Source organism: Salmo salar, chromosome 26 (assembly GCF_965601325.2).
Source record: "Salmo salar chromosome 26, fSalSal1, whole genome shotgun sequence".
In the NCBI taxonomy this organism is placed as follows: Eukaryota; Metazoa; Chordata; class Actinopteri; order Salmoniformes; family Salmonidae; genus Salmo; species Salmo salar.
In genome coordinates, this window is record NC_138316.1 from 48,950,154 (window position 1) to 48,965,384 (window position 15,231).

The window sequence follows — 15,231 nt, forward strand, 5'->3', positions numbered from 1 at the left end:
ATCCCCAGACCGCCACACACCATCCCCAGACCACCACACACCATCCCCAACCCACCACACACCATCCCCAGACCACCACACACCATCCCCAGACCACCACACACCATCCCCAGACCACCACACACCATCCCCAGACCACCACACACCACCACCACACACCATCCCCAGACCACCACACACCATCCCCAGACCACCACACACCATCCCCAGACCACCACACACCATCCCCAGACCACCACACACCACCACCACACACCATCCCCAGACCACCACACACCATCCCCAGACCACCACACACCATCCCCAGACCACCACACACCATCCCCAGACCACCACACACCATCCACCGACCACCACACACCATCCCCAGACCACCACACACCATCCCCAGACCACCACACACCATCCCCAGACCACCACACACCATCCCCAGACCACCACACACCATCCCCAGACCACCACACACCATCCCCAGACCACCACACACCACCACCACCACACACCATCCCCAGACCACCATAACACATTTTGGGGGGGATTATGTGTGTATTGTTTATTTGATGTTATTGTATAAAACAAGATAATACTACACTGTTGTAGCTAGAAACACCAGCATTACTACACTGTTGGAGCTAGAAACACCAGCATTACTACACTGTTGGAGCTAGAAACACCAGCATTACTACACTGTTGGAGATAGAAACACCAGCATTACTACACTGTTGGAGCTAGAAACACCAGCATTACTGCACTGTTGGAGATAGAAACACCAGCATTACTACACTGTTGGAGATAGAAACACCAGCATTACTGCACTGCGGGATGCCAGCCGCACGGGGATAGAAACACCAGCATTATACACGTGGGAGCACCAGCATCGCATTGTGGAGATAGAAACACCAGCATCTGCACGGGGTGCCCGCCTACACTGTTGGAGATAGAAACACCAGCATTACTGCACTGCTGGAGAAGCACCAGCATTACTGCACTGTTGGAGATAGAAACACCAGCATTACTGCACTGCTGGAGATAGAAACACCAGCATTACTACACTGTTGGAGATAGAAACACCAGCATTACTGCACTGTTGGAGATAGAAACACCAGCATTACTGCACTGTTGGAGATAGAAACACCAGCATTACTACACTGTTGGAGATAGAAACACCAGCATTACTGCACTGTTGGAGATAGAAACACCAGCATTACTACACTGTTGGAGATAGAAACACCAGCATTACTGCACTGTTGGAGATAGAAACACCAGCATTATTACACTGTTGGAGCTAGAAACACCAGCATTACTGCACTGTTGGAGATAGAAACACCAGCATTAGTACACTGTTGGAGCTAGAAACACCAGCATTACTGCACTGTTGGAGATAGAAACACCAGCATTACTACACTGTTGGAGCTAGAAACACCAGCATTACTACACTGTTGGAGATAGAAACACCAGCATTACTGCACTGTTGGAGATAGAAACACCAGCATTACTGCACTGTAGGAGCTAGAAACACCAGCATTACTACACTGTTGGAGCTAGAAACACCAGCATTACTACACTGTTGGAGATAGAAACACCAGCATTACTACACTGTTGGAGATAGAAACACCAGCATTACTGCACTGCTGGAGATAGAAACACCAGCATTACTGCACTGTTGGAGATAGAAACACCAGCATTACTGCACTGTTGGAGATAGAAACACCAGCATTACTACACTGTTGGAGATAGAAACACCAGCATTACTACACTGTTGGAGATAGAAACACCAGCATTACTACACTGTTGGAGATAGAAACACCAGCATTACTGCACTGCTGGAGATAGAAACACCAGCATTACTGCACTGTTGGAGATAGAAACACCAGCATTACTGCACTGTTGGAGATAGAAACACCAGCATTACTGCACTGTTGGAGCTAGAAACACCAGCATTACTGCACTGTTGGAGATATAAACACCAGCATTACTACACTGTTGGAGATAGAAACACCAGCATTACTGCACTGTTGGAGATAGAAACACCAGCATTACTGCACTGCTGGAGATAGAAACACCAGCATTACTACACTGTAGGAGATAGAAACACCAGCATTACTGCACTGTTGGAGATAGAAACACCAGCATTACTGCACTGCTGGAGATAGAAACACCAGCATTACTACACTGTTGGAGATAGAAACACCAGCATTACTACACTGTAGGAGATAGAAACACCAGCATTACTGCACTGTTGGAGATAGAAACACCAGCATTACTACACTGTTGGAGCTAGAAACACCAGCATTACTACACTGTTAGAGATAGAAACACCAGCATTACTGCACTGTTGGAGCTAGAAACACCAGCATTAGTACACTGTTGGAGCTAGAAACACCAGCATTACTGCACTGTTGGAGATAGAAACACCAGCATTAGTACACTGTTGGAGCTAGAAACACCAGCATTACTGCACTGTTGGAGATAGAAACACCAGCATTACTACACTGTTAGAGATAGAAACACCAGCATTACTGCACTGTTGGAGCTAGAAACACCAGCATTAGTACACTGTTGGAGCTAGAAACACCAGCATTACTGCACTGTTGGAGATAGAAACACCAGCATTACTACACTGTTGGAGATAGAAACACCAGCATTACTGCACTGTTGGAGATAGAAACACCAGCATTACTACACTGTAGGAGATAGAAACACCAGCATTACTGCACTGTTGGAGATAGAAACACCAGCATTACTACACTGTTGGAGATAGAAACACCAGCATTACTACACTGTAGGAGATAGAAACACCATCATTACTACACTGTTGGAGCTAGAAACACCAGCATTACTGCACTGTTGGAGCTAGAAACACCAGCATTACTACACTGTTGGAGATAGAAACACCAGCATTACTGCACTGTTGGAGATAGAAACACCAGCATTACTACACTGTTGGAGCTAGAAACACCAGCATTACTACACTGTTAGAGATAGAAACACCCAGCATTACTGCACTGTTGGAGCTAGAAACACCAGCATTACTGCACTGTTGGAGCTAGAAACACCAGCATTACTGCACTGTTGGAGATAGGAAACACCAGCATTACTGCACTGTAGGAGATAGAAACACCAGCATTACTGCACTGTTGGAGATAGAAACACCAGCATTACTGCACTGTAGGAGATAGAAACACCAGCATTACTACACTGTTAGAGATAGAAACACCAGCATTACTGCACTGTTGGAGCTAGAAACACCAGCATTACTGCACTGTTGGAGATAGAAACACCAGCATTAGTACACTGTTGGAGATAGAAACACCAGCATTACTGCACTGTTGGAGATAGAAACAAGCATTTCGCTGCACCTGTGATAACATCTGCTAAATATGTGTGTTTTGATCCCTGCCTTGTTTTTCCAATGTGCACAGAGGATTGAATGACTTGGTGTTAATCTTGATGTCAAGCATCAGATATCCATATAAACGTTTCACTTTCCTCGTGAAGACGTCCTATGGAGTTACTACCAATCACCACAGATAGAGTCTCTATGTACTGCATGGATTCACTGAGCAGTCCGTTGACTACTCAGTGGAAGGTAAAGTGAAAGGCATGTGAAGACTGCAGAGGCCAGTTCTGTGACTGTCTATAACAGTGTTACGCCAGTCTAAAAGAAGGATATGATCATCTAATACCACTGAAGCCACTGTCATTTCATCATCAATATCCCCAGGAGGTGTCACACACACATGTACACGCCCACACAAACACACACACACACACACACACACACACACACACACACACACACACACACACACACACACACACACACACACACACACACACACACACACCAGGAACCATGAGTAAGGAAGGGAGAAGGGTGTTTATGCACATTCTGACCTCATGAACACTTCTCTCACATCGTGTGTATTTCCTGTCAGTGAGAGGTGAAGGTGGTGAGGACTGGAGATAGCTAAACCACCATGTTCCCACATCCTGGAACATTTCTGCTTGATTCATTACGATGGAACACTCTAAAAATGACTGGCAATTCTGAGATACTACATTTCCTAAGAAACCTGACATTAAAAGAGCAACACGTGTTATAGAGAGTTTCAGATAGTAGGACAGCGATTTGTGACATGATCTCTAAGGCATCTATTGGTTCAGGATCAATTGGTGCGTTTGGCAATCAACCAGTAAGGTTAGACTTATGTGATTAACTATAACATAACTGGGGAACACAGTTGATTAGGTTTGGTATTACCTCTGCCAATACATGTGTAAAATAGCAGTAGGAAAAAGAAGATATGACAACAATTACCATTTCCATATTTGTATTTTATTTTCTGTAAAAGTCCAGAGTAGTATATTTGTCCAGTCAGTTGATTCCTCTGTTACTTAACACAACTCATGCAGGTTAGTTCATTTGAATCCACTCCAAGGATGGACTAAAGCCAGCATAATATCAACCTCAAGTTAAAGGGCACTTGTCTTAGCTTTCACTGGTCTCTATATTTAACACGGTGCCTACAGTTTAGACACTCAGCCTGGAGAAGGTATTTGCAAACGCACTTTTTTTTTCTTCACCCATACACACATAAAAACAAGGGTCAGAAGTGTTGAGATTGGTAGAAGTGAAGAAATAAAACACAAAAAAATAATCACACACACACACACAGCCTTAATGCCAGCCACGGTGTGTATTACACAGCTGTGTTCCGGACTACCATAGTGCATGCTGGGTAAAATGAGATGGCCAAGACAGTAATAACACAACCAGATGGACTATCATTCAGAGAACCATGGAGAGACACAACCTGATAACTGATCAGAGAACCATGGAGATAGACAGTCTGATAACTGATCAGAGAACCATGGAGATAGACACAACCTGATAACTGATCAGAGAACCATGGAGATAAACACAACCTGATAACTGATCAGAGAACCATGGAGATAGACAGTCTGATAACTGATCAGAGAACCATGGAGATAGACAGTCTGATAACTGATCAGAGAACCATGGAGATAGACAGTCTGATAACTGATCAGAGAACCATGGAGATAGACAGTCTGATAACTGATCAGAGAACCATGGAGATAGACACAACCTGATAACTGATCAGAGAACCATGGAGATAGACACAACCTGATAACTGATCAGAGAACCATGGAGATAGACAGTCTGATAACTGATCAGAGAACCATGGAGATAGACACAACCTGATAACTGATCAGAGAACCATGGAGATAGACACAACCTGATAACTGATCAGAGAACCATGGAGATAGACACAACCTGATAACTGATCAGAGAACCATGGAGATAGACAGTCTGATAACTGATCAGAGAACCATGGAGATAGACAGTCTGATAACTGATCAGAGAACCATGGAGATAAACACAACCTGATAACTGATCAGAGAACCATGGAGATAGACACAACCTGATAACTGATCAGAGAACCATGGAGATAGACACAACCTGATAACTGATCAGAGAACCATGGAGATAGACACAACCTGATAACTGATCAGAGAACCATGGAGATAGACAGTCTGATAACTGATCAGAGAACCATGGAGATAGACAGTCTGATAACTGATCAGAGAACCATGGAGATAAACACAACCTGATAACTGATCAGAGAACCATGGAGATAGACAGTCTGATAACTGATCAGAGAACCATGGAGATAGACACAACCTGATAACTGATCAGAGAACCATGGAGATAGACACAACCTGATAACTGATCAGAGAACCATGGAGATAGACAGTCTGATAACTGATCAGAGAACCATGGAGAGAGACAGTCTGATAACTGATCAGAGAACCATGGAGAGAGACAGTCTGATAACTGATCAGAGAACCATGGAGATAGACACAACCTGATAACTGATCAGAGAACCATGGAGAGAGACAGTCTCATAACTGATCAGAGAACCATGGAGATAGACACAACCTGATAACTGATCAGAGAACCATGGAGATAGACACAACCTGATAACTGATCAGAGAACCATGGAGATAGACACAACCTGATAACTGATCAGAGAACCATGGAGATAGACACAACCTGATAACTGATCAGAGAACCATGGAGATAGACAGTCTGATAACTGATCAGAGAACCATGGAGATAGACACAACCTGATAACTGATCAGAGAACCATGGAGATAGACACAACCTGATAACTGATCAGAGAACCATGGAGATAGACACAACCTGATAACTGATCAGAGAACCATGGAGATAGACACAACCTGATAACTGATCAGAGAACCATGGAGATAGACACAACCTGATAACTCATCTCCCTTTCATTCATTTGTCAACCATAATGATTTCTTTATTTATTGTTTTATTTGTGACTAGCTGGTTTGCATACAATCAGGCTGCAATAGCCTTTATACTGCACAAATATACAGCATGGAGCGTTGTGTAGTCTCTATGTCTAGAATATCCCAGCAGGCCGATTGGATAGCCAACACTGGAGAAGTGAGTGGTCACTTGGGATAGGATAGTGAAGTGGCCAACCAGTGGAGCCGGTGTGCCCCTCATCACCAGATCAAAGGACTAATTAACCCTTTGACACTCAACAGGGGAGTGGACAGACAGGACAAATGACAGATCTGTCTTTCTGCAGCAGTTCATTTCCTCCAGATGGATCTAGTCTGTAACCTACATTTGGAGTATGAAATTTAGATTTGTTGAACTTTTTACTGTCAAAAACTTCGTTTCCCCCGAATTAAGCACATTTATATCGACTCGGGTTGCATCTAAATGTAACAAATTCGCAAATAATAGGCAGCCTTTTCGTTTGCAGTAACACATTTCTATTAATATCATGATCATTTATAGTGCAGTACAAAATCGAATAAATTGATCAAATAAAACAATGATTTGCTCATTTAAAGTACTGACTTCATAGGCCATCAATGTGTGGTCCTAACATTCAATACAATGTGGTGAGAGAAAAAAACACGGTAAACGCTCTGCTCCAAAATATATTTGATCTGACTTTATCAATTCATTATTGAACTATATCTGTGAGTGGTTGTGTTTTGGCCTGAGCCTGCCTTTCTCCACCGGGTAAGAACGTCGTCTCTTCATCGCGATCTAAACCCGTCCGTCTGTTGGTGGAACTGACTGATTGACTAACGGAACAGCTTGCGCTCCCATTCGAACAGTGATGAGTCAATCCCTGTGTTATATTCAAAGCGAAACCATGAAAGTAGCTGGCCTGTATAAATCAATGGGAATATCAATGATTCATGGAAAATCACTTTTGTGTCTTGTGTGTAACGGGAATCGACAAAAAAAAATGCAAACATAGAAATGATCAGGTTAAGGGAAAAATAAATGAAAGCCCATCTAGTGTGTTTTTAAGTAATGTTCAAAACGGAAAAATATGATTAAATTCAAACTGCTTAAATCCATGTGGTCTGACCACCTCAACCACATATTAACTGTACACTATTTGACAATGATTAGGCTACTCAACATTTATCAACTAGGATACTTCACCCAAAATAAAACCATGTCTATTTCATAATGTCTTGCACATAATAACTATATTCCTATCAGAAAGCACAACAGAATAAAAATATACACGTAGATTTTAAATTGTTCGAATGTTATAACAAACAGTTTTTTGTAACTTTCTGACAGGCATGGTAAATCACCTGACACTCCCTTCAGGCCTTCGCTCATTGGTCATCTCAGATAACGGTCCTGGTAAAGACATGCCCACTGGGGCATCAGGCCTCTTTATATGCAGCCCAGAGCCCTGGTTGTGATCAAGCCACCAAGGGCAACCTCAGACTTCAGCTGCTAAAACCACACTGCGCCCCTGTACAGTAGTCGCTGCGCTTTACCGTGGAACACGTTTATTCGGAGTGCTTGGATAAAAACTTGCGCACTACAAATATTACCAAATAGAAGACAGCTGAAGTGATCTCCGTATAATCTCTTGGGATTTTGGCAGAACAGAAGAGTTACCATGGAGTTGCCGGATATTCCTTTCCCTATCACCTCTCCAGATGACTTCTACGACGACCCTTGCTTCAACACCAGCGACATGCATTTCTTTGAGGACCTGGACCCGAGACTCGTTCATGTGGGTCTCCTCAAGCCGGACGACCACCATCACAAAGAGGACGAGCACATCCGGGCACCGAGTGGGCACCACCAGGCCGGCAGGTGCCTCCTGTGGGCCTGCAAAGCCTGCAAGAGGAAGACCACCAATGCTGATCGCAGGAAAGCTGCTACCATGCGGGAAAGAAGGCGACTGAGCAAGGTGAACGACGCCTTCGAGACACTGAAGAGATGTACGTCCACTAACCCAAACCAGAGGCTGCCCAAAGTAGATATCCTGCGGAATGCCATCAGCTATATTGAGTCTCTCCAAGGCCTGCTTCGTGGGGCCGGACAGGAGGGCAACTATTACCCGGTGATGGATCACTATAGCGGGGACTCGGATGCGTCCAGTCCCCGCTCCAACTGCTCAGACGGAATGGTGAGAAACTGAACTGTCAAGAATTACGCAAGAATTACGCAAGAATTACGCATGAATATTTTGATGATATACGAGTGTTTGGTTGACACAAACATTAGCTATTTTCAGTTTACTTATCGGTATCATTGCTCTCTTTTAGATGGATTTCAATGACCCGTCTTGTCCACCAAGACGGAGAAACAAGTATGATAGCATCTACTTCAACGAAACACCAAATGGTAAGTGTTATTTCCAAGTAATCAACACTCATAAACAGCTTCAGAGCTACAGGTTACGATGACCAATTTGTCATAATTCCGGAGTCTGAAATGGAGCACAACTACACGGTCAATGTTTAGTATATTTGACCCAGTATATAAAACCATTTAATTATGAATAAAAAACATTTTCGTTTTGCTATGATGTGGTCACTTTATCTTAATTTATTTGATTAGATTTGATTGTCATAATGTTCAAACTAATAGTAAAAACCTGCTACATGTAATAAAAACGTCATATTAATTGTCATATTTTATTTCCAGATTCCAGACACAAGAAGAACTCTGTTATTTCCAGTTTGGACTGCCTATCAAACATCGTGGAGCGCATCACCACTGATACCTCTGCCTGTCCCGCTGTTCAGGACGGTTCCGAGGGTAGCAGCCCCTGTTCTCCCGGGGATGGTTCCATAGCGAGTGAGAACGGAGCCCCCATCCCGTCCCCGATCAACTGCGTCCCCGCCTTGCATGACCCAAACACCATCTACCAGGTGTTGTGAAGTCGGGTCGGTGGACTTAATACAGTAATTGTACATTCTTCAAAACACAACTTATTTCTTATGGGGAGAGAAAATACCAAAGACTTGCGAAGGTCGCTACAAGGCTACACACCAAAGAAGTTCCGATACCGGCTTTGAAAGACATTAAAAATAGCGGTGTCCAATATCTTAAAGAACCCTTGGTCTACATTGGATAATGTGTGTGTGTGTGTGTGTGTGTGTGTGTGTGTGTGTGTGTGTGTGTGTGTGTGTGTGTGTGTGTGTGTGTGTGTGTGTGTGTGTGTGTGTGTGTGTGAATGTATGTGTGTGAATGTATTTATATTGTAGTAGGCCTATGCTATTCTAAGATAGTACAAGTCTGAATTCATATGAACGGATACCATTCTATTTGTGATCGACATAATTTAATTAAGGGATTATATCTGTAGTATTATCATTTCCAGTTGGCAAGGCGGAAACGCCTGAGATAAATTAATCCGCAAAGTGAGGACCATTTTGTATATGTGTAAATAAGAGCTGCTTTGCAACAAAAAAAAAACGAAATAAACGAACAACACACAGGAAGTGTTTGTAATCATATTTAATATTGCTCTTGGATTGTTGTGTCAGATTTTTAACTTTATATTTATAATATCAAGAACGGAGTGAATTACATTTTAATAAATATATATTTATATATAGATTGCATTTTCTATCATTATTTTTGCATGATAATTTTCGAAATTACATACCACAGTGCACGTAATATTAGGCGTACTATTTCTAAAATGATTGATTCAGCCTCGTAATCTTACGCTACATCCTTCTGATACCGAAATAACGGTATTTGAACACCACATTATCAGTAATATTGTTGAAAGAAAAAAACAACGCATTGATCAGCAACAGGTAGCCTGGCGGTTAACCCTCCTGCTGTGTTCCGGTCGAATTGGACCGATATACAAGTTTTCTCTCTGACAAATGTAGTTAATTTAATCTGATTGTCATAAGGTTTCCTGACTTTGTCCACACAGGGCATCTGAACACACAAAGTACATTTTGATGATTTTCATTAAGTTTTGGGTGTTTTATTTAACTTTTGTACACCTGTGGTGTTCCCGGGTCAAAAATGGCAGGTCATTAGAAATGAATGGGTGAGACTACAATTAGTGTATAAAATTGAGCTCAGGCACATGCCCATTCATCAGATGGAGACACTTCCTCTCCCAGACCCCCACATGCATGTTTGTTTGAACACACACACACACACACACACACACACACACACACACACACACACACACACACACACACACACACACACACACACACACACACACACACACACACACACACACACACCTCACTCCCCTTCTTGGCTTCATGGTAACCCCTACCGGAACCTTTCCCCAATAGAATCTTTTCCCCACGGGAACCACACCTGTTGGCATTCTCACAAACAATCACAACATTATTTCAATAATATATAGAAGCTTTTCTCGCAGCTCTGGTATATAAAGCTTTTTTGAGGCCTTGCTCACAATTCATTCTGTGGCAGGACAATGACCAAACGATATACTGTATGTGAGGCTCTTGATCATATCGTTGATCATGGCACTGGTTAAACTTTGACACAAATGAGTCTGTGATAAATAGCACAATATATTTCATCTGAGTATTTGTTATAGTCAAAATAATCCATACATTATGCTTTTTTTTTTACTCAAAAACGAGTTGAGCGCAGGTCAATGAGGCCTACAGGCCGTAAATAGCAAATAGAAGTCCAAAACTTGTAATGTTCACAGAACTTAAGTTGATAAAAATAACTAACACAACATTAGGTGATAATATATGTATTATTATGGATTTATAATCAGCTATAATGGGGCGGTCATTTTGGACCGGAAACACAGAATGATTTAACATGAAACGAACACAACAGGAGGGTTAAGAGCGTTGGGCCAGAAACTCTAATACAGCTGGTTCAAACTCCGACATGGCGAGGAGACAAGGACAAAAAGTCGCTCTGCTAAATGAGCTTCTCATTAATGATTTAAATGTAACATTAAATGAAAGCTATCACATTTTTGGGAATTTTGAGAAGTTTCATAGATTCAAATATTTGTATTCGTTTTTATCGAATACATGATGACATTTTGCTAACGTGTATTTCCTCTTTGACATGTTTCGCTGTCAGGTCTATCGAATAAGCCTACTTAAAAATGCCATTAGTATTTTTACCATTTCAGGGGTATTTATATCTAGGTTTATGATTTTACAGATAGCCTGCAGTGAGTGATCTTACAAATTCTCATAGAGAAATTATCAATAGGCTACATATTGATTTTGGATATCTGGATTTTAGAAAAAATATATATTATTTGAAAATAAAATATCGAAATGGAAGACTTGTAAACCCACCTGAGTTAGGCTACTGTCGCTTCACAAGAGTAGGCCCACCTGAGTTAGGCTACTGTCGCTTCACAAGAGTAGGCCCACCTGAGTTAGGCTACTGTCGCTTCACAAGAGTAGGCCCACCCAAACTGCAATGCGCGATGTTAAAGTAAGTAAGATGTGTATTATTGTGCTGAACAGTTAATAACACACAACAGCAACACACACATGAAGCGTCACTCTTTTTATTTACAAAAAATATACCACGATGAGAAGCTAACAACAGTCCGCTGTGAGAGGACAGGAAATGAGAAGCTAACAACAGTCCGGTGTGAGAGGACAGGAAATGAGAAGCTAACAACAGTCCGGTGTGAGAGGACAGGAAATGAGAAGCTAACAACAGTCCGGTGTGAGAGGAAAGGAAATGAGAACCAATCATAGTCTGCTGTGAGAGGACAGGACATGAGAAGCTAAGAACAGTCCGGTGTGAGAGGACAGGAAATTAGAACCAATCATAGTATGCTGTGAGAGGACAGGACATGAGAAGAATGGACTGTGACAACATAATTCACATAACACGAAAGCAGACAGTAGGACATCCAGTGCAGCTTGTCGGTTCCATGACATGGGTCTAGCCGGGGTCTGGATGGCTGTGGCGGGCAGAGGCAGTTGTCCCTGCCGGTACAGAAGCCGGCAGCATGGCGGACGCACGCCGGTGCTGAGACCTCTGCGGGCGGGCAGTTTACTTTCTGCGGCGGGCTGCGGCTCCCTTCTTGCTGCTGCAATGCGCCAACAGTGCAAACACACGTTAGGGGTCCTGTTCTGTTATGTAGGTAATGCCCTCTAGTGGCAAGCATTGGCTTTAAACAGCAGCCAATGACAAAGTCCCCTTGCTGAACCATAGTTAGAATGTATGGTTTATTTACATGTTTAGGACGACATACCACGTGTAAATTAGAATATCCAAAATAGTCTATGGGCCAACATTCATTCGGAGGTCAGGAGGCACTATTTATACAACGTTATTACTACTGTGAGAGTAAATCGTATTTTAACAGAAGCCTATCATACAAGGAAAAATAAGTTATGTTTGATTTGATTCTTTGTTCCAAATGTTGGACTACCTTTAAGCTATCCTAGATAGAGTGTTATGTTCAGTATGCTATTGTAAAATACAGTAAATGTCATGTTCAGTATGCTATTGTAAAATATAGTAAATGTCATGTTCAGTATGCTATTGTAAAATATAGTAAATGTCATGTTCGGAATGCTATTGTAAAACACAGTAAATGTCATGTTCAGTATGCTATTGTAAAACACAGTAAATGTAATGTTCAGTATGCTATTGTAAAACACAGTAAATGTCATGTTCAGTATGCTATTGTAAAACACAGTAAATTTCATGTTCAGTATGCTATTGTAAAACACAGTAAATGTCATGTTCAGTGTGCTATTGTAAAACACAGTGGCTGTCATGTTCAGTATGTTATTGTAAATCAGAGTAAATGTCATGTTCAGTATGCTATTGTAAAACACAGTAAATGTCATGTTCAGTATGCTATTGTAAAACACAGTAAATGTCATGTTCAGTATGCTATTGTAAAACACAGTAAATGTAATGTTCAGTATGCTATTGTAAAACACAGTAAATGTCAAGTTCAGTATGCTATTGTAAAACACAGTGGCTGTCATGTTCAGTATGCTATTGTAAAACACAGTAAATGTCATGTTCAGTGTGCTATTGTAAAACACAGTGGCTGTCATGTTCAGTATGTTATTGTAAATCAGAGTAAATGTCATGTTCAGTATGTTATTGTAAAACACAGTAAATGTAATGTTCAGTATGCTATTGTAAAACACAGTAAATGTCAAGTTCAGTATGCTATTGTAAAACAGAGTGGCTGTCATGTTCAGTATGCTATGTAAAACACAGTAAATGTCATGTTCAGTATGCTATTGTAAAACACAGTACATTTCATGTTCAGTATGCTATTGTAAAACACAGTAAATGTCATGTTCAGTGTGCTATTGTAAAACACAGTGGCTGTCATGTTCAGTATGTTATTGTAAAACAGAGTAAATGTCATGTTCAGTATGCTATTGTAAAACACAGTAAATGTCATGTTCAGTATGCTATTGTAAAACACAGTACATGTCATGTTCAGTATGCTATTGTAAAACACAGTGGATGTCATGTTCAGTATGCTATTGTAAAACACAGTAAATGTCATGTTCAGTATGTTATTGTAAAACAGAGTGGCTGTCATGTTCAGTATGCTATTGTAAAACACAGTAAATGTCATGTTCAGAATGCTATTGTAAAACAGAGTGGCTGTCATGTTCAGTATGCTATTGTAAAACAGAGTGGCTGTCATGTTCAGTATGCTATTGTAAAACACAGTGGCTGTCATGTTCAGTATGCTATTGTAAAACACAGTAAATGTCATGTTCAGTATGCTATTGTAAAATATAGTAAATGTCATGTTCAGTATGCTATTGTAAAATATAGTAAATGTCATGTTCAGTATGCTATTGTAAAACAGAGTGGCTGTCATGTTCAGTATGCTATTGTAAAACACAGTAAATGTCATGTTCAGTATGCTATTGTAAAACACAGTAAATTTCATGTTCAGTATGCTATTGTAAAACACAGTAAATGTCATGTTCAGTGTGCTATTGTAAAACACAGTGGCTGTCATGTTCAGTATGTTATTGTAAAACAGAGTAAATGTCATGTTCAGTATGCTATTGTAAAACACAGTAAATGTCATGTTCAGTATGCTATTGTAAAACACAGTACATGTCATGTTCAGTATGCTATTGTAAAACAGAGTGGCTGTCATGTTCAGTATGCTATTGTAAAACACAGTAAATGTCATGTTCAGTATGCTATTGTAAAACACAGTGGCTGTCATGTTCATTATGTTATTGTAAAACACATTAAGTGTCATGTTCAGTATGCTATTGTAAAACACAGTAAATGTAATGTTCAGTATGCTATTGTAAAACAGAGTGGCTGTCATGTTCAGTATGCTATTGTAAAACACAGTAAATGTCATGTTCAGTATGCTATTGTAAAACACAGTGGCTGTCATGTTCAGTATGCTATTGTAAAACACAGTAAATGTCATGTTCAGTATGCTATTGTAAAACACAGTAAATGTCATGTGCAGTAAGCTATTGTAAAACAGAGTGGCTGTCATGTTCAGTATGCTATTGTAAAACACAGTAAATGTCATGTTCAGTATGCTATTGTAAAACACAGTAAATGTCATGTTCAGTATGTTATTGTAAAACAGAGTAAATGTCATGTTCAGTATGCTATTGTAAAACACAGTAAATGTCATGTTCAGTATGCTATTGTAAAACACAGTACATTTAATGTTCAGTATGCTATTGTAAAACAGAGTGGCTGTCATGTTCAGTATGCTATTGTAAAACAGAGTGGCTGTCATGTTCACTATGCTATGTAAAACACAGTAAATGTCATGTTCAGTATGCTATTGTAAAACACAGTACATGTAATGTTCAGTATGCTATTGTAAAACAGAGTGGCTGTCATGTTCAGTATGCTATTGT

General features: G+C 40.9%; 2 protein-coding genes across 10 annotated transcripts in view; one reads left to right on the forward strand and one right to left on the reverse strand.

Annotated features, from left to right (window-relative positions):
* Window positions 1-7,786: 7,786 nt before the first annotated feature.
* On the forward strand, window positions 7,787-9,868 carry LOC106587937 (myoblast determination protein 1 homolog 1). The gene is made up of 3 exons (XM_014176598.3): window positions 7,787-8,522; window positions 8,662-8,740; window positions 9,044-9,868. The coding sequence occupies exons 1-3, from the start codon at window positions 8,007-8,009 to the stop codon at window positions 9,277-9,279; spliced, it is 831 nt and encodes a 276-aa protein (XP_014032073.1). The 5' UTR covers window positions 7,787-8,006; the 3' UTR covers window positions 9,280-9,868.
* Window positions 9,869-11,881: 2,013 nt separating this feature from the next.
* LOC106587936 (troponin T, fast skeletal muscle isoforms) overlaps window positions 11,882-15,231 on the reverse strand; it is a 31,138-nt gene continuing 27,788 nt past the window's right edge. For all 9 annotated transcript variants that reach the window (XM_045708191.2, XM_045708189.2, XM_045708178.2 and 6 more), the window contains one exon: window positions 11,882-12,431. In XM_045708191.2, coding sequence (XP_045564147.1) covers window positions 12,395-12,431 — 37 coding nt within the window. In that variant the 3' untranslated portion in view covers window positions 11,882-12,394. The remainder of the gene's footprint in view (window positions 12,432-15,231) is intronic.